General features: G+C 40.5%; 1 protein-coding gene across 2 annotated transcripts in view; it reads right to left on the bottom strand.

Annotated features, from left to right (window-relative positions):
- Nucleotides 1-1,706: 1,706 nt before the first annotated feature.
- Nucleotides 1,707-21,238, bottom strand: part of LOC129829265 (dnaJ homolog subfamily C member 7-like) — a 61,999-nt gene continuing 42,467 nt past the window's right edge. For both annotated transcript variants that reach the window (XM_055890976.1, XM_055890975.1), the window contains 6 exons: nt 20,882-20,973; nt 20,419-20,492; nt 20,036-20,182; nt 14,763-14,915; nt 9,120-9,194; nt 1,707-4,194 (listed from right to left, as the gene is read on the bottom strand). In XM_055890976.1, coding sequence (XP_055746951.1) covers nt 4,157-4,194; nt 9,120-9,194; nt 14,763-14,915; nt 20,036-20,182; nt 20,419-20,492; nt 20,882-20,973 — 579 coding nt within the window. In that variant the 3' untranslated portion in view covers nt 1,707-4,156. The remainder of the gene's footprint in view (nt 4,195-9,119; nt 9,195-14,762; nt 14,916-20,035; nt 20,183-20,418; nt 20,493-20,881; nt 20,974-21,238) is intronic.

The raw sequence follows: 21,238 nt of genomic DNA, 5'->3' as shown, positions 1-21,238 counted from the left end.
ATATCCCCAAAGATATCATCAATCATCAACATGAATAAGATGGGACAAATAGCACTATCCTGAAAAGTTTCATTTTCCACCTCCTTCTCTTGATCACTCCAATCCCACCCTGACCTGGAAGGTTCGGTCAAAGAAATCCTTAATCCAGTTATACATTCTCCCACTAATACGCATTTCATTCAATTTAATCAGTAGACTTTCCCACCACATTGTATCATAATATGATAAGCATATTATGCTTTTTTAATATCAAATACACTATTGACATCACTTCATTGACAAATCTTTGGTCACCTAAGTATTAACTTTAACTAATGCATCAAGGGTAGTTCTTCCCTTTCTGAATCCACTATGATATGGACTTAATAGACCCCTATGTTTCAGATAATACATCAATCTACCAACAATCAACTTTTCCATTAATTTACAGAGATTTGATGTACTGTAAATGCAATAAGTCTATAACTAGCAGGACAGGATGGATCTTTATCAGGCTTCACAAAAGGCAAAACCACAGCACATTTCCATCCTGATGGTGTCACTCCTGTACTCCATAAACTCATCTTTCCCAAAACTTCTGTAGGCAGATGTTTAAACATTATATAGCATAATTGATCCTCACCTGGAGCAGCGCAACCACACCCCTCGTTATTTCAAACATGTTGAATTCAGCATCCAGCGATTCTCCAGAATCACACTTCTTACGGTATACATTTTCATGCTTTTCTTCCTTATGTATTTTACATTCATCACTTAGATTGTCAACTTTATGCACTGCTGCAAAAGCTCTTCTTAGAGCGTCTGCTTTTTAGGCAAGGTTTCTATCAGAAAAATTACATTTATACTGAACAAAAATATAAACATGTAAAGTGTTGGTCCCATTTTACATCCCTGTTAGGGAGCATTTCTCCTTTGCCAAGATAATTCATCCAACTGACAGGTGTGGCATATCGGGAAGCCGATTAAACAGCATGATCATTACACAGGTGCACCCTGTGCTGGGGACAATAAAAGGCCACTCTAAAATGTGCAGTTTTGTCACACAACACAATCTCTCAAGTATTGAGGGAGCGTGCAATTGTCATGCTGACTGCAGGAATGTCTACCAAAGCTATTGCCAGGGAATTGAACGTTCACTTCTCGACCATAAGCTGCCTCAAACATTTTAGAGAATTTGGCAGTATGTCCAACCGGCCTCACAACCACGTGTAACCATTTCAGCACCTCCACATCCGGCTTCACCTGCGGAATCTTCTGAAGGGGGGTGCTGAGGACCTTTCTGTCTGTAATAAAGCCCTTGTGTGAAAAAACTCATTCTGACTGGCTGGGCCTGGCTCCCAAGTGGGTGGGTATATGCCCTCCCAGGCCCACCATGCCTGCACGCTTGTCCAGTCATGTAAAAACCATAGATTACAGCCTAATTAATGTATTTCAATTGACTGATTTCCTTATATGAACTGTACCTCAGTAAAATCTTTGAAACTGTTGCATGTTGAGTTTATATTTTTGTTCTGTATACATTTAGTTGAAAATCCTAGCCTTGTAATTTATGGGGAAAATAATTTTTTTTGCCGTAATTTGACAAAGCCGTTTGTGTCAGTGTTGTAATGTTGACAAAAAATACTAGCTTCCTGAAACTGTACTTGTAGGATCAGAGATAGTGGAAGCAATATCTCCACTCAAATGTAAAACAAAGAGGACAGAGATAATGGGAAAAGATTAATCTTTATTTCCTTCAACCAAAACATTGTAGAGGCATATTCTTTAAAAATAAAATGGTACACAGGTACTAGGATCATGAAAATGTACAGTGTTTCTGTTCACGTTTTCAACCTACCACCTGGCTGCTTCACAGATTGAGGGGACATACTGACCAAACGTTCATGACAGATACAAGGCATGATGACAATCCCCAAAAGCAGAATAAAAGCCTCTCAATGAGAGCTGATTCTAGGTGCAAAAAAAGGGATCCGTTTTTTGTCAAGTATCTTCTTTCAAGATCCCATTGCCAAGACTGGCCAAACTGAGAATGTTGTTTTTCTGGAACCGAACGCAAAACCAATTCCAGCAAGTCAATTCTCGTCTTGTATCGTACAAGGCTGCGAAACCACTTTTCTTTTTAAATTTAAACATCTTCAAAGTAAAATGGCAATTAAAATGTGACTTTGCCTAGCACCCAAGAGTTTCTCAACCTTTGTGTTAAAGCAATGTCAGTCTGTAGGGTTCGCCTAACATTTAGTGCAACATATATGTACACACATACATGTTATTCAATAATTTCATCCAAACAGCTTGTGCGTGTCAACGAGCATCTGAGTAGTCAGGCGCTAAAATAGAAGATGGTTCTATGTTTCACTCGTGACGCGCTGCAAGTCCCACCTCTCTAATCTCCTCATTAGTTTTCAGGAGAATACACCCACATGGGTGATTGAAGGATGAACTGAGGTTCCCACTCCAGTCCAGTTGGTGGTGGTAATGCATCTTAAAGTTGGTTGCCAACTGCCATATAAAGTCCACATAAGAAAAAAACTGAAGGAGGAGAGATTACTAGAAACCACCTAGGTTCTCTAAATGTGGATTGAGAGAAGAGAACAAACTTGTGTTAAAATGGGCCATAATTCTACAAAGATCCAGAAAAAAAAGGACCTAATGTTTATATCCCAGGACAAATGAGCTAGCTAGCTAGGACCTCTCCCCAAATTAATATAGTTAGTTCAGAGTTCATTTTGATATTTCAACCTGCGTGTCCTGATCATGTCTGGTGTAGACCGGGGCGGCAGGTAGCCTAGTGGTTAGAGCTTCGGGCCAGTAATCGAAGGGTTGCTAGATCAAATCCCAGAGCTGACAAGGTTCAAATCTGTCATTCTGCCCCTGAACAAGAATTTGTTCTTAACTGACTTGCCTAGTTAAATAAAAGGTTCAATAAAAAGATGGACAAAATGAACATTTGCACGCAAGCCAACATCTAAGGCAACACTTGTGAGGGACTGACTAGCTCTGGGCCATCCACTACACCTCTACTAGTTTGTAGAGGAACATGTACTTAGCCTGGACCAGAGTTAGAAACTGGCTGCTGAAGTTTCAAATGTTAGTTGGGAGTTGAAACCGGATGTATCGTATTATGGGGGCAAAGCAATGCTAGAAAACCACATGGAGAAAATTTGATCTATTAAGGTCAAAACTTTACATACATTGATTTTGGACCCAGAAATAACAGAAGACTCGTTTTAAGTCCCAAGGAGGACGTGGGTCAAGGATATGTTGTTTTTTTACATCCTATTTAATAGAAAACATTAGAAATCAAGAGATGGATACAGTTTGAATATACAATAAATAAATACATTTAAGAGAACTGAACAAAATCTCAAATCAAATTAGGAGCACAATAGACTTAAAACATGCCAGTAAAATGCACAATACATTAATGAGTAAAATGGAGACTAACATGAAACTGTAGTTTGAGTCTGCAGGAAAATCCAACAAATGAAAACCATGTCTCATTCTACATGGGACTGAAGTAGTTCCTAGGCTCTGCCCTAAGGTCAGTTTCTGCTTTACCGCCAAATGATTCCCATGCCAACTTTGTGTTTCGGGGCGACCTCTATGTGGTGTGAATGAAAAACTAATGCGACCTACTAAAACTAACAGAGTTGCACTCCCATGTGTTCATTTACAAAGCTCTACTTGCTCCAGGTACAGGAAACATTTTCCATTCAAGCAATGAAATGTATATTTTGGCAACAGGACTCCTATTTCACGCCTTCAAAACATGCTTTGCGACAAATACTCACAAAAGAGAATCAAGCCAATTTCCTGAGGATTCAAGTTTTTCCAAAACCCCCTTCTCAAATAACCTTTAAACTATTTAATTTGTTACGTTCTTAGTTACTAAACCTACCAAAAGTCGCCCTGTCAGTTTGAATTTGAAGAGGATATTGTCAACTGTGGTGGCAACAGCCAAAAATATTTTAGGAAGATGCCAAGCATGATGAGCCCCATCTCTCTCGCTCAGATAACAACACCGAGTGTCTTTTTAGCATGTGAAAGCAACATTTTGCAAAAAACATTGGGAGCATAAAAATCAGGTTGTGAGGGTGCATCCAACTTAATATTGTCCACCCCAGGGCTACAGCATTCCCAATGGCATTCTTCATTTCTAGCCAAACTGGAAAAACACATTTCCAGGTGCTTGGTCTAGAGGGTGGAAAAAAAGAAATGTGTTACTTTGCTGTGTTGAAATCCATGACAAAGTGTATGATTACAGTACATTTGGAAAGTTTACAGACCCCTTGAGTTTTTCCACATTGTTACGTTACAGCCTTATTCTAAACTGGATTAAATAAAAAACGTTCCTCATCAATTTACATACAATACCCCATAATAACAATGCAAAAACAGAATATTTTGAATATTAAAGTGGACGAAAGGGAGATTTGGCTCATTAATCTATATGGTCCAAATCAGGATGATCCACACTTCATCGAAAACATTTATACCAATTTATTCAACTTACAGGCAACAAATGATCTAATCATTATGGTAGGAGACTATAAAACAGTGTTAAGTACCTCAATGGACCGTAAACTTAATCACTCTACAAACTATCATCATTGTGCCGCCCTTAAGGAAATCACAAATATTATGGACACATTAGAAATAGTGGATATTTGGAGACTAAAAAAGCCCGACCTAGTGAGATATACATGGAGGAGACTTAAGCTAGTCGGCTTGACTACATTCTTATCTCTTTCATCAAAGGTTAAAAAAGTTTTAATAGGAGACAGAATGCGATCGGATCATCTAATTGGCATTCACATAATTCAGATTTTCCACGTGGACGGGGATATTGGAAATTTTATTAAAGTTTACTGGAGGACAACTTATTTTTAACTAAGACGAAATCATTTATAACTGAATTTTTCCAGTATAATATTGTTTATAGCAAATCCCCTTATTGTTTGGGATACCTTTAAAATGTACCTTCAGGGGTCATTCAATTCAATATTCATCAACAATAAAAAAAGCAGTTTCTTCCTAAAGAGACAAGACTAAGAAGGGAAATCCATGAACAAATAGTACAGGTAGATAGCAATAAAAACAATACTACAGAGATACAAAATAAGTCAGAGGAAAAACAAGAAGAACTTGAGGAACTTCTTCAAGAACGATCTAATGAAATCTATTACAAAAACAAAGCAAACTGGATGGAATATGGAGAAAAATTCACAAAATTCTTCCTGAATCTCCAATACAGGAACTCAAATAAAAAGATTTTGCAGAAACTCGTTACTGAAGTCATCTATGATTCTCCGAATGATATTTTAAAAAGAGTAAGCTAATTATTTTAGGCAGATCTTCTCTTTTCCATCTCATCCTTTCCCACTGAATGAAGATTGTGATAAGGAATCCTTTCCAAATAATATATTTTTTTTTTAAATGAACTAAATGTACAGAAAGGTCAGTGCGTAGGCCAAATTACAGAGTAAGAACTTTGAGGCTATTAAATCCTTTGTCTGGAAAAACCCCAGGGCTTGATGGCATACCGGTAGAGGTATATCAAGTATTTTTTGATATACTAAAAGCTCCATTGTTAGATTGCTTTAACTACTCCTATAGAAATGGTAGTCTGTCATGTACTCAGCAGGAAGGTCTGATTTCTCTATTATTAAAACAAGACCCAGATGGCAAATATAAAGACCCAGTCTATCTAAAAAAACTGGAGGCCCCTTACACTTCAATGTTGTGATGCAAAAATATTAGCAAAATGCATAGCACTCAGAAGTAAAAAGGTTTTACCAGGTATTGTTCCTGATCAGACAGGTTTTTTATATGAACGATACATTGGAGATAATATACGACAACTACTAGAAATAATAGAACATCATGAAACATTTAAGACAGGAATGGTATTTATAGCGGATTTTGAAAAGGCATTTGATAAGGACTGGATTTAATTTAAAAACGCCTGGATTTTTTCAATTTCGGTAATTCTCTTACAAAAAAAAAAAATGGGTAAAAATAATGTATAGCAACCCCAGGTGTAAAATAGTAAATAATGGCTCAGAGAGTTTTGAATTGTCAAGAGGAGTTAAACAAGGGTGTCCGCTGTCACCATATCTATTCGCTATGGCCATCATAATGCTAGCTATTAAAATCAGATCCAATAACAACATTAGAGGATTAGAAATCCAAGGCTTAAAAACAAAGGTGTCCATGTATGCCAATGACTCAAGTTTTATATTAAGTCCGCAAGCTAGATCCCTGCAATATCTCATTGAAGATCTAGATAACTTTTCTGTACTCTATGGACTAAAATCTAATTATGATAAGTGTAAATTATTACGTATCGGATCCTTAAAAAATACAACTTTTACATTACCCTGCAGTTTACCTATAAAATGGGCTGATGGTGAAGTAGACACTCGGTATTCATATCACAAAAGATATAAATAAGCTCTCCACACTGAATTTTGATAGAAAACTTGTAAAAATAGACAAGATCCTGCAACCATGGAGGTAAATACCTGTCTATTTATGGAAAAATTGCCCTGATTAACTCCTTAGTCATATCTCAGTTTACTCACATATGGCGCTGCCTACTCCTGATAATTCATTTTTCAAATCATATGAGCAAAAGATATTTCGCTGTATCTGGGACGGTAAACCAGACAAAAAAAAACGTGCCTACCTATATAAAGAATATGAATTGGGTGGGTTGAGATTATTAAATATAAAAGCACTAAACCTCTCTAAAAGCTTCACTCATTCAAAAGTTTTATTTGAATCCTAAATGATTCTCAAGTAGATTACTAAGAAAATCACATCCATTGTTTAAAAATTGCCTTTTTGCCTTTGTGCAGATTGCCATGTCTCGTTTGATTAATTGAAAATGATACTTTGAAAAAACTATTTTTCAAACAAGCATTGCAGAGCTGGCTACAATTTCATCCCCCTGAAAAGATAGAAATATTATGGCTGAACTCAAATGTGCTGGTTGATAAAATACCTGTATTTAATACCTGTACTCTTGCTCAATCCAAGAGTACAACCAATTGATTACAGCATTGCCCCAAAAATAGAGGCGGGTGGCAGCGGGAGGAGGTGGGGAACTGGTCTGTCTGCCCAATATAAAGGATCAAAACTGGCAGAGGAATAAAAATAGCATAAATAGGAAATTATACCAGTATCATTTGAGGACCAGGATGGTGAACCCTGTGCCATACAGATTGAAAAATAGTTGAAGAGATTTTTGATGTACAGATTCCAGATTCCGTATGAGTTGATATATAAAACAATGCAAGATTCAAGACTTCGTGCTTTTCAGCTAAAATTATTATTTTGATGTCTTGCCACCAATAAAATGTTGATGTCTCAAATGGTTGAGGGACAGCTATTGGGGAACTGTGGGGGGGGGGGATCTTGGAGGGTTCGGGTTCACGGTTTTTGGCCTGGTGGTAGATCGGTCAACATGCCCTTGAGCAGGGCATTGACCCTTAATGGGAATCTGTTGGAAGACTGGCATGATGTAGTAGTTGAGCGGCTTCACTGCAAGTATATTGTATGTTTGGAATATTCTATTATAAAAGAAAAACAAAAAAAGCAAAAACAAGTTTTACGAAATATTGGCAAATTTCGGTCGACAAAAGGTGCTCTTTGGTAAAAGCGGTAAATTGGTCATCAAAAAGAAAGGAGGACCAAGGCACTCTTCATTTACATAAGTATTCAGACCCTTTAATATGAGACTTGAAATTGAGCTCAGGTGCATCCTGTTTCCTTTGATTACCCTTGAGATGTTTCTACAATTTGAATGGAGTCCACCTGTTGTAAATTTAATTCATTGTACATGTTTTGGAAAGGCAAACACACCTGTGTATATAAGGTCCCACAGTTCACATAACAAAAACAAAGCCATAACATCAAAGGAATTTCCCATAGAGCTCCGAGACAGGATTGTGTCGAGGCACAGATCTGGGGAAGGGTACCAAAACATTTCTGCAGCATTGAAGGTCCACAAGAACACAGTGGCCTCCATCATTCTTAAATGGAAGAAGTTTGGAACAACCAAGACTCTTCCTAGACATGACTGCCCAGCCGAACTGAGCAATCGGGGTAGAAGGGCATTGGTCAGGGAGGTGACCAAGAACCCGATGGTCACTGACCGAGCTTCAGAGTTCCTCTGTGGAGAAAAGAGAACCTTCCAACAACACTCCACCAAATCAGGCCTTTATAGTATAGTGGCCAGACAGACGCCACTCCTCAGCAAAAGGAACATGAGAGCCCAATTGTAGTTTGCAAAAAGGCACCTAAAGGAATCTCAGACCATGAGAAACAAGATTCTCTGGTCTGATGAAACTAAGATTGAACTCTTTGGCCTGAATGCCAAGCGTCACGTCTGGAGGAAACCTCCCACCAACCCTATGGTAAAGCATGCTGGTGGCAGCATCATGCTGTGGGGATGTTTCTCAGTGGCAGGGACTGGCAGACTAGTCAGGATCGAGGGAAAGATGAAAGGAGCAAAGTACAGAGAGATCCTTGATAAAAAAAAACAGCTCCAGAGCGCTTAGGACCTCAGACTGGGGCGAAGGTTCACCTGCCAACAGGACAATGACCCTAAGCACACAGCCAAGAAAAGGCAGGAGTGGCTTCTGGACAAGTCTCTGAATGTAGCCCAGCCAGAGCCCAGACCTGAACCCGATCGAGAATCTCTGGAGAGATCTGAAAATAGCTGTCCAGCGACGCTCCCCATCCAACCTGACAGAGCTTGAGAGGATCTGCAGAGAACGGGAGAAACTCCCCAAATACAGGTGTGACAAGCTTGTAGCATCATACCAAATACTCGAGGTTGTAATCGCTGCCAAAGGTGCTTCAACAAAGTACTAAGTAAAGGGTCTGAATACTTATGCATGTGATATTTCCGTATGTTATTTTGAATACATTTGCAAAAATTTATAGAAACCTGTTTTTGGTTTATCATTGAGGTATTTAATACATTTTAGAATAAGGCTGTAACGTAACAAAATGTATTTAAAAAAAAAATAATTTAATCAAGGGGTCTGAATAACCTGTGTAAAAATTAAAAGGTAAAAAAGTGTCATTGTCACAGCAGTGTTACTACATACTTTGATTGGATTCAAAACTGAATCCTCCTGCTGGGCCTCCAAAGAAAGTCTTGAAGATGTTGTTGGCATTGAAATCTGCAGAGAAACAACAGCAATGAGTCAAATAGTGTCAACGTGCGATATTAATTCTCCCCCCAATTCAGTTACATCCACACATCAAAACAAACCTTTTTTGTATTAAAGACTGCACTGGGAATAGACGTTTAAAATTGGCAACTCTGTTTCTCGCACAATTCGATCACATTTGTATATTTTTCAGAGATATGCCATTCTCCTAGAATTACATTTTTACTCTTGACCGTGAGCGAGTGAGGAAGCCGACGCTGATCAATGGCCAGTGTTGCATTTGTCCCCTCAGTGGTTATGGTTAGGACCCAGGGTAAGGTAATCTGACCCTAGACATGTGGTTAGGTGTAGTGAAGGGGTAATGGTTTAATGCTAATGTTATGTTTCAGACTAGCATTGAGGGTAAGGTAATCTTAAACTACACTACTGGTCAAATATTTTAGAACACCTACTCATTCAAGGGTATTTCTTTATTTAGACTATTTTCTACATTGTAGAATAATAGTGACGACATCCAAACTTGGAAATAACACATATGGAATCATGTAGTAACCAAAATAAGTGTTAAACAAATCAAAACATATTTTATGTTTGAGATTCTTCAAATAGCCACCCTTTGCTTTGATGACAGCTTTGCACAGTCTTGGCATTCTCTCAACCAGCTTCACCTGGAATGCTTTTCCAACCGTCTTGAAGGAGTTCCCACATATGCTGAGCACTTGTTGGCTGCTTTTCCTTCACTCTGCGGTCCAACTCATTCCAAACCATCTCAATTTGGTTGAGGTCGGGGGATTATGGAGGCCAGGTCATCTGATGTAGCACTCCATCACTCTCCTTCTTGGTCAAATAGCCCTTACACAGCCTGGAGGTGTGTTGGGCCATTGTCCTGTTGAAAAACAGATGATAGTGGGACTAAGCGCAAACCAGATGGGATGGCATATCACTGCAGAATGCTGTGGTAGCCATGCTGGTTAAGTGCGTCTTGAATTCTAAATAAATCACAGACAATGTCAACAGCAAAGCACCCCCACACCATAACACAACCTCCTCCATGCTTTACGGTGGGAAATACACATTCAGAGATCATCCGTTCACCCGGTTGGAAACAAAAATCTCCAGTTTGGACTCCAGACCAAAGGACAAATATCCACCAGTCTAATGTCCGTTGCTTGTGTTTTTTGGCCCAAGCAAGTCTATTCTTCTCATTGGTGTCCTTTAGTAGTGGTTTCTTTGCAGCAATTTGATCATGAAGGCCTGATACACACAGTCTGCTCTGAACAGGTCGCAATTGTAAATGAGAACTTGTTCAACTTGCCGACCTGGTTAAATAAAGGTGAAATAAAATGTTAAAAAAAAAAAATTGATGTTTAGATGTGCCTGTTACTTGAACTCTGCAATTTCTGAAGCTGGTAACTTTAATTAACTTATCCTCTGCAGCAGAGGTAACTCTGGGTCTTCCTTTCCTGTGGCGGTCCTCATGAGAGCCAGTTTCATCATAGCGCTTGATGGTTTTTGCAGCTGAAATTGTCCGTATTGACTTACCTTCATGTCTTAAAGTAATGATGGACTGTCTTTGCTTATTTGAGCTGTTCTTGCCGTAATATGGACTTGGTCTTTCACCAAAAAGGGCTATCTTTTGTATACCTCGCATACCTTGTCACAACACAACTGATTGGCTCAAACGCATTAAGGAAATAAATTAACTTCTAACAATGCACCGCTGTGAATTTAAACACATTCCAGGTGACTACTTCATGAAGCTGGTTGAGAGAATGCCAAGTGTGCAAAGTTGTCATCAAGGCAAAGGGTGGCTATTTTGAAGAATCCCAAATATAAAAAATATTTTGATTTGTTTAACACTTTTTTGGTTACTACATGATTCCATGTGTTATTTCATAGTTTTGAAAAAGAAAATAGTAAAAATAAAGAAAAACCCTTGAATGAGTATGTATTCTAAAACTTTTGACCCATAGTGGAGATCTTTGGGTTGGGGAAGTGTTTGGGTAGTGTTTAATGTGAGGTTTGAGGGGGATGTAACCTCGTCCCCAGGCTCAAATGATACCGCATTTAGAGCCAGGAAACGGCCTCCTGAGTGGCGGTCTAAAGTACTGCATCGCAATGCTAGAGGCGTGTCACTACAGACCCGGGTTCGATCCCAGGCTGTGTCGCAGTCAGCCGTGACTGGGAGACGCATGAAGTGGTGCACAATTGGCCCAGCATCGTCCGGGTTAGGGGAGGGTTTGGCCAGCCGGGATGTCCTTGTCCCATCGTGCTCTAGCTACGCATTGTGAAGGCCCGGGCGCATGCACGCTGACTTCGTTCGCCAGTTGTACGGTGTTTCCTCCAACACATTGGTGAGGCTGGCTTTCGGGTTAAGCGAGTAGTGTGTCAATAAGCAGTGCGGCTTGGCAGGGTAGGAGGACGCATGGCTCTCGACCTTCGCCCCTCCAGAGTCCGTACGGGAGTTGCAGCGATGGGACAAGACTAACTACCAAATGGATGTCACGAAATTGGGGAAAAAGGTGTTAAAAAAAATAAAAAAATCAATAGAGCCAAGAAACACCATGCAACAAAGTGGGACTTGAAAGGGGCGTGGGATAAGATCAAGTCGGCTACAGCTGTATTAGACGGGATTTTTTAAAAGGCAGAAATTCACCAATAAAAATAAATGTTCAATCACAGCGACCATATTGTTTTTAGGAAGCCCAATTGATTGTGAGTTTGGGCATATAAAGTTTATATGTGAAAACTAGTTCAAATATGCATACTTTCCGAACTCACTTCCTTGTTTAGCCTAAACCACTTGCACTGCTAGCGCTTTGAAAAACACAATGTAGAGGGGAGGTTCTAAAGTTTATGCTAGATGGTGATGGATTAAGAGATCCAGTGGCATTTTTTCACATTCCTGCCATAGGCTCCATTCAAGTCTCTTTCTGAAGTGCTGTGAAACCAGACGGGTCAAAAGAGATAGAGCCGGTTGGTAGACGAGGTTAAGGGGGATGAGATCTGATCCCAGACCTGTCGCTAGGAAAAGCGAAATGGTTAGGGCTAGGATTTGGGGTAAAGAAATATAATCCTAAATCAGTGGTTATGGGGTAGTGTTTAAGGCTAGGATAATGCAATCTGATTCTAAACTCAGCAAAAGAAACGTCCCTTTTTCAGGCCCCTGTCTTTCAAACAAACTCGTAAAAATCCAAATAACTTTACAGATCTTCATTGTAAAGGGTTTAACCTCTCTTGGGCACGTGAGACGGTAGAGTCCCATCTCTTCAACAGCCAGTGAAACTGCTGGGCGCCAAATTCAAATACAGAAATACTCATATAAATTCAGAAAACAAATCATATTTTACATAGGTTTAAAGATTAACTTCTTGTGAATCCAACCACGGTGTCAGATTTAAAAAATGCTTTACGGCGAAAGCATACCTTACGATTATTTGAGAACATAGCCCAAGTCATTACAAACAGTAACCAGCCAAGTAGAACAGTTACACAAGTAAAATTAATCCCTTACCTTTGATGATCTTCATATGGTTGCACTCAGCAGACATTCATTTACTCAATGAATGTTCCTTTTGTTCGATAAAGCCTCTTTATATCCAAAAACCTCAGTTTTGTTTGCGCGCTTTCTTCAGTAAACCACGGGCTCAAATGCAGTCAAAGCAGGCAGACAAAAAAAATCAGAATTGTATCTGTAAAGTTCATAGAAACATGTCAAACGATGTTTATATTCAATCCTCCGGTTGTTTTTAGCCTAAATAAATCGATAATATTTCAACCGGACAATAACGTCGTCAATTTAAAAGGTAAACGAGAAAGGCACTCTCGGTCTCGCACATGAAAAAGCTCTGTGACACTTTAGGGTCCACTCATTCCGACTGCTCTTACTTCTTCATTTTTCAGAATACAAGCCTGAAACAATTTCTAAAGACTGTTGACATCTAGTGGAAGGCATAGAAACTGCAATTTGAGTCCTAAGTCAATGGATACTGTAATGGCATTGAATAGAAAACTACAAAAAAAAAATATATATACTTCCTGAATGGATTTCTCTCAGGTTTTCGCCTGCCAAATCAGTTCTGTTATACTCACAGACACCATTTCAACAGTTTTGGAAACTTTAGTGTTTTCTATCCAAATCTACCAGTTATATGCAGATCATATCTTTTGGGCCCGAGAAGCAGGCAGTTTAATTTGGGCATGCATTTCATCCAAAATTCCAAATGCTGCCCCCTACCCTAGTGAAGTTAAGCACTGTTTCCCATGCTTGTTCAATTAACCAAACAATTAATGAACATGCACCTGTGGAACGTTCGTTAAGACACTAACAGCTTACAGACGGTAGGCAATTATGGTCACAGTTATGAAAATTTAGGACACTAAAGAGGCCTTTCTACTGACTCTGAAAAACACCAAAAGAAAGATGCCCAGGGTCCCTGCTCATCTGCGTGAACGTACCTTAGGCATGCTGCAAGGAGGCATGAGGACTGCAGATGTGGCCAGGGCAATAAATTGCAATGTCTGTACTGTGAGACGCCTAAGACAGCGCTACAGGGAGGCAGGACGGACAGCTGATCGTCCTCGCAGCGGGAGACCACGTAACAACACCTGCAACAACTGCCCGAATTACACCAGGAACGAACAATCCCTCCATCAGTGCTCAAACTGTCCACAATAGGCTGAGAGAGGCTGGACTGAGGGCTTGTAGGCCTGTTGTAAGGCAGGTCCTCACCAGACATCACTGACAACAACGTTGCCTATGGGCACAAACCCACCATCGCTGGACCAGATAGGACTGGCAAAAAGTGCTCTTCGCGGTCTTGTCTCACCAGGGGTGATGGTCGGATTCGCGTTTATCGTCGAAGGAATTACACTGAGGCCTGTACTCTGGAGCGGGATCGATTCGGAGGTGGAGGGTCCGTCATGGTCTGGGGCGGTGTGTCACAGCATCATCGGACTGAGCTTGTTGTCATTGCAGGCAATCTCAACGCTGTGCGTTACAGGGAAGACATCCTCCTCCCTCATGTGATACCCTTCCTGCAGGCTCATCCTGACATGACGCTACAGCATGACAATGCCACCAGCTATACTGCTTGTTCTGTGCGGGATTTCCTGACAGGAATGTCAGTGTTCTGCCATGGCCAGCGAAGAGCCCGGATCTCAATCCCATTGAGCACATCTGGGACCTGTTGGATCAGAGGGTGAGGGCTAGGGCCATTCCCCCCAGAAATGTCTGGGAACTTGTAGGTGCCTTGGTGGAAGAGTTGGTTAACATCTCACAGCAATAACTGGCAAATCTGGTGCAGTCCATGAGGAGGAGACGCACTGCAGTACTTAATGCAGCTGGTGGCCACAGCAGATACTGACTTACTTTTGATTTTGACCCCACCCCCCTTTGTTCAGGGACACATTAATCAATTTCTGTTAGTCACATGTCTGTGGAACTAGTTCAGTTTGTCTCAGTTGTTGAATCTTATGTTCATACAAATATTTACACATGTTAAGTTTGCTGAAAATAAACGCAGTTGACAGTGAGGACGTTTCTTTTTTTGCTGAGTTTAGATTGGTGTTACTGACCCCCCATATTATTGCTGTCCTCCTCCAGGTCATGGCCGCAGTCATAGCGAGTCTTCTTCTTGGGGTCAGAGAGCACAGTGAAGGCCTCGCCCATTTCTTTAAATTTCTTCTCCTCCTCCTTCTGTACCTCTGGCGTGGCCGCACTGTGACGGTCTGACCGGCAAATAGAAAACATTAGTTTGAAAATTAGAACGCTTTACTTGACTGTTGCATTGCAGCTGGTATTCCCCAGAGACACAAAAATGAAAATGGAAAAGGCTGCTCTCTGATCCCTTATATCACCTCCTGCAATTATGCCCTTAAGCAAGGCACAACTGCTCTCCATCCAAGGGCACTGCACTGCAGCTGACCCTGTGCCTCTCAATGCGGGAGTCTATATCCCACAAGGTTCTATACTTGGTCCATTACTGTTCACTCTCTACATAAACACTATCGGTGATGAGATAAGTGTCAAATTCATTCATATGCTGATGACACTGTCATGTAGTCTATCGCTTCAACGGCTGACCAAGCATTATCACTATTGGAGACACATTTTAAGATATTACAAATATCTTTTATACAGCTGAAACTTGTTTTAAATGTAAAGAAAACACATTTTATGATTTTTAAATTAGGTTCAAAAAGTTGGTTGAAAATACACTTGGATTTACGAGCTTAGATGGTTCTCGAATTAATCAGGTCTCTGCATATAAATACTTAGGGATATGGTTGGATGATAAACTGTCTTTTAAAATGCATATTGATGAACTTTGTAAACGGCTAAAAATCAAGCTAGGCTTCCTCTATAGAAACAGGACATGCTTGTCCTCTACAAATAAAATACAAATTGTGCAAGCTACTTTTATGTCTGTTATAGATTATGGGGATATTATTTACATGCATGCTACGGCATCAACACTTAAATCGCTGGATGCTACTTATCATTGCGCACTTAGGTTTATTACGGGTGTTAGCTACAGAACTCACCACTGTGTTTTATATCATAATGTGGGTTGGACTTCGCTGTCCGTGAGACGAGAACAAGATGCTCTCGTGTTTGTCTATAAAGCGCTTCTGAATAAGCTACCTTATTTATCATCACTCATCAACATTAGAATTAGAATTCCTAAAACCAGGTCAAGCATGGATTACACCCATGCAATTTCCACAGAGTTGGGTATGGCTGCCTTTTCCTGTTATGCTCCTTGCCTGTGGAATAGCCTGCAGATTAAACTTGACTCGTCCCCCTTGCTCATTTTAAATATTTATTGGAGCATTTTTACCAGTCTATGTTACCAGTCTGTCTGTTACCAGTCTATGTCTGGTAACAGTAATGTTAATGAATTACCGTCATGTGTTTTGAAGGACTCTGTTGCTATACATGACAAAACTGAAACGCTGAATTGTTTCAATGAGCACTTTGTATCATCTGGTAGGCTGTTTGATTCAGTGTCCTCTGTCTCTGTACAACCCTGTGTGGATGAACCAGTGAGAGCTGGTCAAACGTTTAGCTTTTTGCCATTCTCAGTGCAGGTGGTACATAAAGCCCTGAAATCCTTCGATCAAAGAAAGCCTGCAGGTCCTGATCTTTTGGATCCCTGCTTTTTAAATCTGGCAGCTGATTTCATAGCTGAACCACTTACATATCTGTTCAATCTAACCCTGGAATGTAATGAAATTCCAAAGATCTGAAAATCAGTATTTTTCCTACCACTTTTAAAAGGGGGAGATCCAACTCATTTAAATAATTATAGGCCAATCTCAAAGCTGTCACCCCTGGTGAAAATACTTGAAACCCTTGTAAGCGAACAGCTAAAATAGTTTTTATTTACTAACTCTATTTTATCAATGTACCAATCGGGCTTCAGGAAGAAGCATAGCACAATTACAGCAGCCATGAAGGTTTTAAATGATATCACTGAAGCCCTTGACAAAAAACAGCACTGGTGTCTCACTTTTTATTCATCTCTCTAAGGCTTTTGATACAGTTTATCATGCTATACTAAGGCAGAGATTGTTGAGTGTAGGTGTTTCGGAGCATGCAGTTGCATGGTTTGCTAACTATCTGTCTGATAGAACTCAGTGCACTCAATGTGATGGGCTTATGTCTGTTAAATTGTCTGTCCTTAATGGTGTGCCCCAAGGCTCTGTACTTGGTCCTCTTATTCACTATTTATATAAATGATTTAGACAAATGTCCAAAATGCACACCTTCATTTTTATGCTGATGATACTGTTATTTACTGTTGTGCCTCATCTCTTACAAAAGCTTTCCAGAACTTGTTTTTTATACTGTTCAACATACCTTTTGTCAATTGAAGCTTATCCTCAATACTGACAAAGAAAACACCATTAGTTTAGTTAATGCAAGAAATAGACCTCTGAACCTTTCACCTATTACTACCTGTCAGGGCAAGGAGATTGAGGTTGTAACCTCATAAATATCTTGGAATTCTAATTGATGACGGCCTCTCTTTTAAATTGCATATTCAACAACTTACAAAAAAATTTAAGCTGAAATTGGGATTTTATTTTCGGGAATAAGGCCCGTTTTTCTTTTGAAGCCAGAAGGAGGCTAGTATCAGCTACATTTATGCCTTTACTAGACTATGGGGATATTTTATATATGAATGCTTCCGCTCAGTGTTTGAGATCAATTGACACTCTTTACCATGGCACTTTGAGATTTATTTTAAACTGCAAAACCCTTACGCACCACTGCACTTTGTATAACAGGGTTGGCTAGCCTTCTCTAGTCACTCGTAGGCTCAGTCACTGGTATACTTTTATTTACAAAGCCATTTTGAGTTTACTACCTTTTTATTTGGGCATTTTTATTGTTCAGAAATGTGGTGGGTACTCTCTTCGTTCGCTGGACTTTATCCTGCTAACTGTTCCAAATGTCCGAACTGAATTTGGTAAAAGAGCTTTTATGTACTCTGCGCCATCGTCTTGGAACGCCTTACAAAATACTTTTAAACTGGAAGAACCTGTCCCGATTGGTGTTTTTAAATCACTGATGAACAATTTTGAGGCTGATTCCCTGACCTGTCAATGTTTTTAGTTTGCTGTTTTTGATTTTGTTATACTCTTGTGAATTCAATGGTTTTTACTAGATTACTTGTAGTTTTTCATATCTGTCTGCAATTTTTGTAATGACTTGGTGCTGCCTATCTTGGCCAGGACGATCTTGAAAAAGAGATTTTAAATCTCAATGAGCCCTTCCTGGTTAAGGTTAAATAAATAAATTAAATTATTTTTGTATTGCTTGTAAGTTTCGGGTAATGCAAGTTCTTGTGCTGTTAGTAGAATAACCTATGTGTAAATGAAATCTGTTGAATGTATTTATTTTTTATATACTCTGCTCAAAAAAATAAAGGGAACCCTTAAACAACACAATGTAACTCCAAGTCAATCACACTTCTGTGAAATCAAACTGTCCACTTAGGAAGCAACACTGATTGACAATAAATTTCACATGCTGTTGTGCAAATGGAATAGACAACAGGTGAAAATTATAGGCAATTAGCAAGACACCCCCAATAAAGGAGTGGTTCTGCAGGTGGTGACCACAGACCACTTCTCAGTTCCTATGCTTCCTGGCTGATGTTTTGGTCACTTTTGAATGCTGGCGGTGCTTTCACTCTAGTGGTAGCATGAGACGGAGTATACAACCCACACAAGTGGCTCAGGTAGTGCAGCTCATCCAGAATGTCACATCAATGCGAGCTGTGGCAAGAAGGTTTGCTGTGTCTGTCAGCGTAGTGTCCAGAGCATGGAGGCGCTACCAGGAGACAGGCCAGTACATCAGGAGACGTGGAGGAGGCCGCAGGAGGGCAACAACCCAGCAGCAGGACCGCTACCTCCGCCTTTGTGCAAGGAGGAGCAGGTGGAGCACTGACAGAGCCCTGCAAAATGACCTCAACAGGCCACAAATGTGCATGTGTCTGCTCAAACGGTCAGAAACAGACTCCATGAGGGTGGTATGAGGGCCCGACGTCCACAGGTGGGGGTTGTTGTGCTTACAGCCCAACACCGTGCAGGACGTTTGGCATTGCCAGAGAACACCAAGATTGGCAAATTCGCTTTCATCTGTGCTCTTCACAGATGAAAGCAGGTTCACACTGAGCACGTGACAGACGTGACAGAGTCTGGAGACACCGTGGAGAACGTTCTGCTGCCTGCAACATCCTCCAGCATGACCGATTTGGCGGTGGGTCAGTCATGGTGTGGGGTGGCATTTTTGGGGGGCCGCACAGCCCTCCATGTGCTCGCCAGAGGTAGCCTGACTGCCATTAGGTACCGAGATGAGATCCTCAGACCCCTCGTGAGACCATATGCTGGTGCGGTTGGCCCTGGGTTCCTCCTAATGCAAGACAATGCTAGACCTCATGTGGCTGGAGTGTGTCAGCAGTTCCTGCAAGAGGAAGGCATTAATGCTATGGACTGGCCCGCCCGTTCCCCAGACCTGAATCCAATTGAGCACATCTGGGACATCATGTCTCGCTCCATCCACCAACGCCACGTTGCACCGCAGACTGTCCAGGAGTTGGCGGATGCTTTAGTCCAGGTCTGGGAGGAGATCCCTCAGGAGACCATCCGCCACCTCATTAGGAGCATGCCCAGGCGTTGTAGGGAGGTCATACAGGCACGTGGAGGCCACACACACTACTGAGCCTCATTTTGACTTGTTTTAAGGACATTACATCGAAGTTGGATCAGCCTGTAGTGTGGTTTTCGACTTTAATTTTGAGTGTGACTCCAAATCCAGACCTCCATGGGTTGATAAATTTGATTTCCATTGATAATTTTTGTGTGATTATGTTGTCAGCACATTCAACTATGTAAAGAAAAAAGTATTTAATAAGAATATTTCATTCATTCAGATCTAGGATGTGTTATTTTAGTGTTCCCTTTCTTTTTTTGAGCAGTGTATATTTTTGTATTATCTGTGATCGTTTTGTTTAGTTTTTTTAATCATTGTACCTAAACTGTATGTGTAAACATATATACGCAGGGCCCAGCTGTAAAAGAGACCTTGGTCTCAGTCTGTGTTCCTTGTTGAAATAAAGGTATAATAACAATAATAAATGGGGGTGTTAGGAAAGGGAAAAGACAAATTTCCATTCTAACCAATTGACAATAAAGTATCTATTCTATAGTGTTGGTTTCTTTCAAAAACTTTGATGTTTGATTGAGCCTGCCTGGAGTACTGGAAAGAATATAAATATTATTTGAAATCAGGTCAGAGTCTTACTCCTCAATGGTGTTGCCTGTGTGTGTTGGTGTACCTGGGTGGTGCATGAGGGCCCGTTTCCGATAGGCCTTCTTAATCTCATCTTCTGTGGCATTCTTTCCCACCCCCAGAACCTTGTAGTAATCTTTCCGCTTGCTCTTCTTCAGTTCCAACTGAGCCGTCTTCAAGAGATGCTTGTGTTCTATACAGAGGGAAAGGGAAAGAGAGAGGGAAAGACAGAAGAGAGAATGTTAACAAAAGTGAGCAATTTCACCCGAATTAACAAAATGCAATAATGGAATCAACCATCACCATTAAGAACATTTGAAGAAATTAGTGAAAAACTTCACAGGAAAGAAATGGAGTACTGTTCAACCTCTGCCATTATTTTTTCCACTGGTGATTATGAAGTAAACTATGGTTGCAATATCAACATACCTTTTGTCTTCTCCGTCTGGTAGACCTTTTCATAGTCCCGTACAGCTTCTTCATACTGTTCGATGTCCATATAACTGCAGAAAACACAAGCAGAGTTAAGTGTCTCACTGTCTCAGAGTCAAGAGGCAAAGAGTCTCTTGGAAGCGATATTCAGCAGCCTAGCTACCAGCAACCAGTCATTTTCAATGGAAGAGGGAAACAAGAGGAGAGACACAGCGACTTAACGGTCGGAAAAGAGAGAGCTAGCGACCCGAATTGAAATGTCTCAATATTAAGCAAATTTCGGTGACGCAACCACGCCACAGAGAGGGTAGTTCTTGCTAGCAAGCCTTGGCTATCAACAAAACTGCCGTTATCTAAGGTGTTTGCATGAAACACCCACCATGGGAGATCTCAATGACTTGATCGCTGATTATCGCTCCAAGTCTGAGCCACTTGTTATGAGTACTTCTTCATAGCTTACCACTGGGCTCGTCTCAAATAGGCCTTGATATACGTGTCGTCCAACTTTATTGCACTTGTGCAATCTTCGATTGCTTGATCAGGTTTATTCAGCTGAAGGAGAGGAAGTAAAGATAAAAAATGAACAGATGGCATGCGTTTCAAACAATTAGGAACTCAACTTCCAGAATCTAGCTTGGATTGCTAACATACGTAAAGTACTATCAAACGTACTTTTAACTAACCCCAAGATGGGCCTTTTACAAATGGGAGTTTGGAGACACATTGGGCAGAACAAGCAAGGCTGAGCCAAGCACGAGCTGGTGCGATCCAATTGGCGCATTTTAGCATGTATTTGCATATTTATGTTAGGGAAGGC

The sequence above is a fragment of the Salvelinus fontinalis genome, chromosome 30 (genome assembly GCF_029448725.1).
Source record: "Salvelinus fontinalis isolate EN_2023a chromosome 30, ASM2944872v1, whole genome shotgun sequence".
NCBI classification, from domain to species: Eukaryota; Metazoa; Chordata; class Actinopteri; order Salmoniformes; family Salmonidae; genus Salvelinus; species Salvelinus fontinalis.
This window is presented reverse-complemented; position numbering and strand designations above follow the sequence as displayed.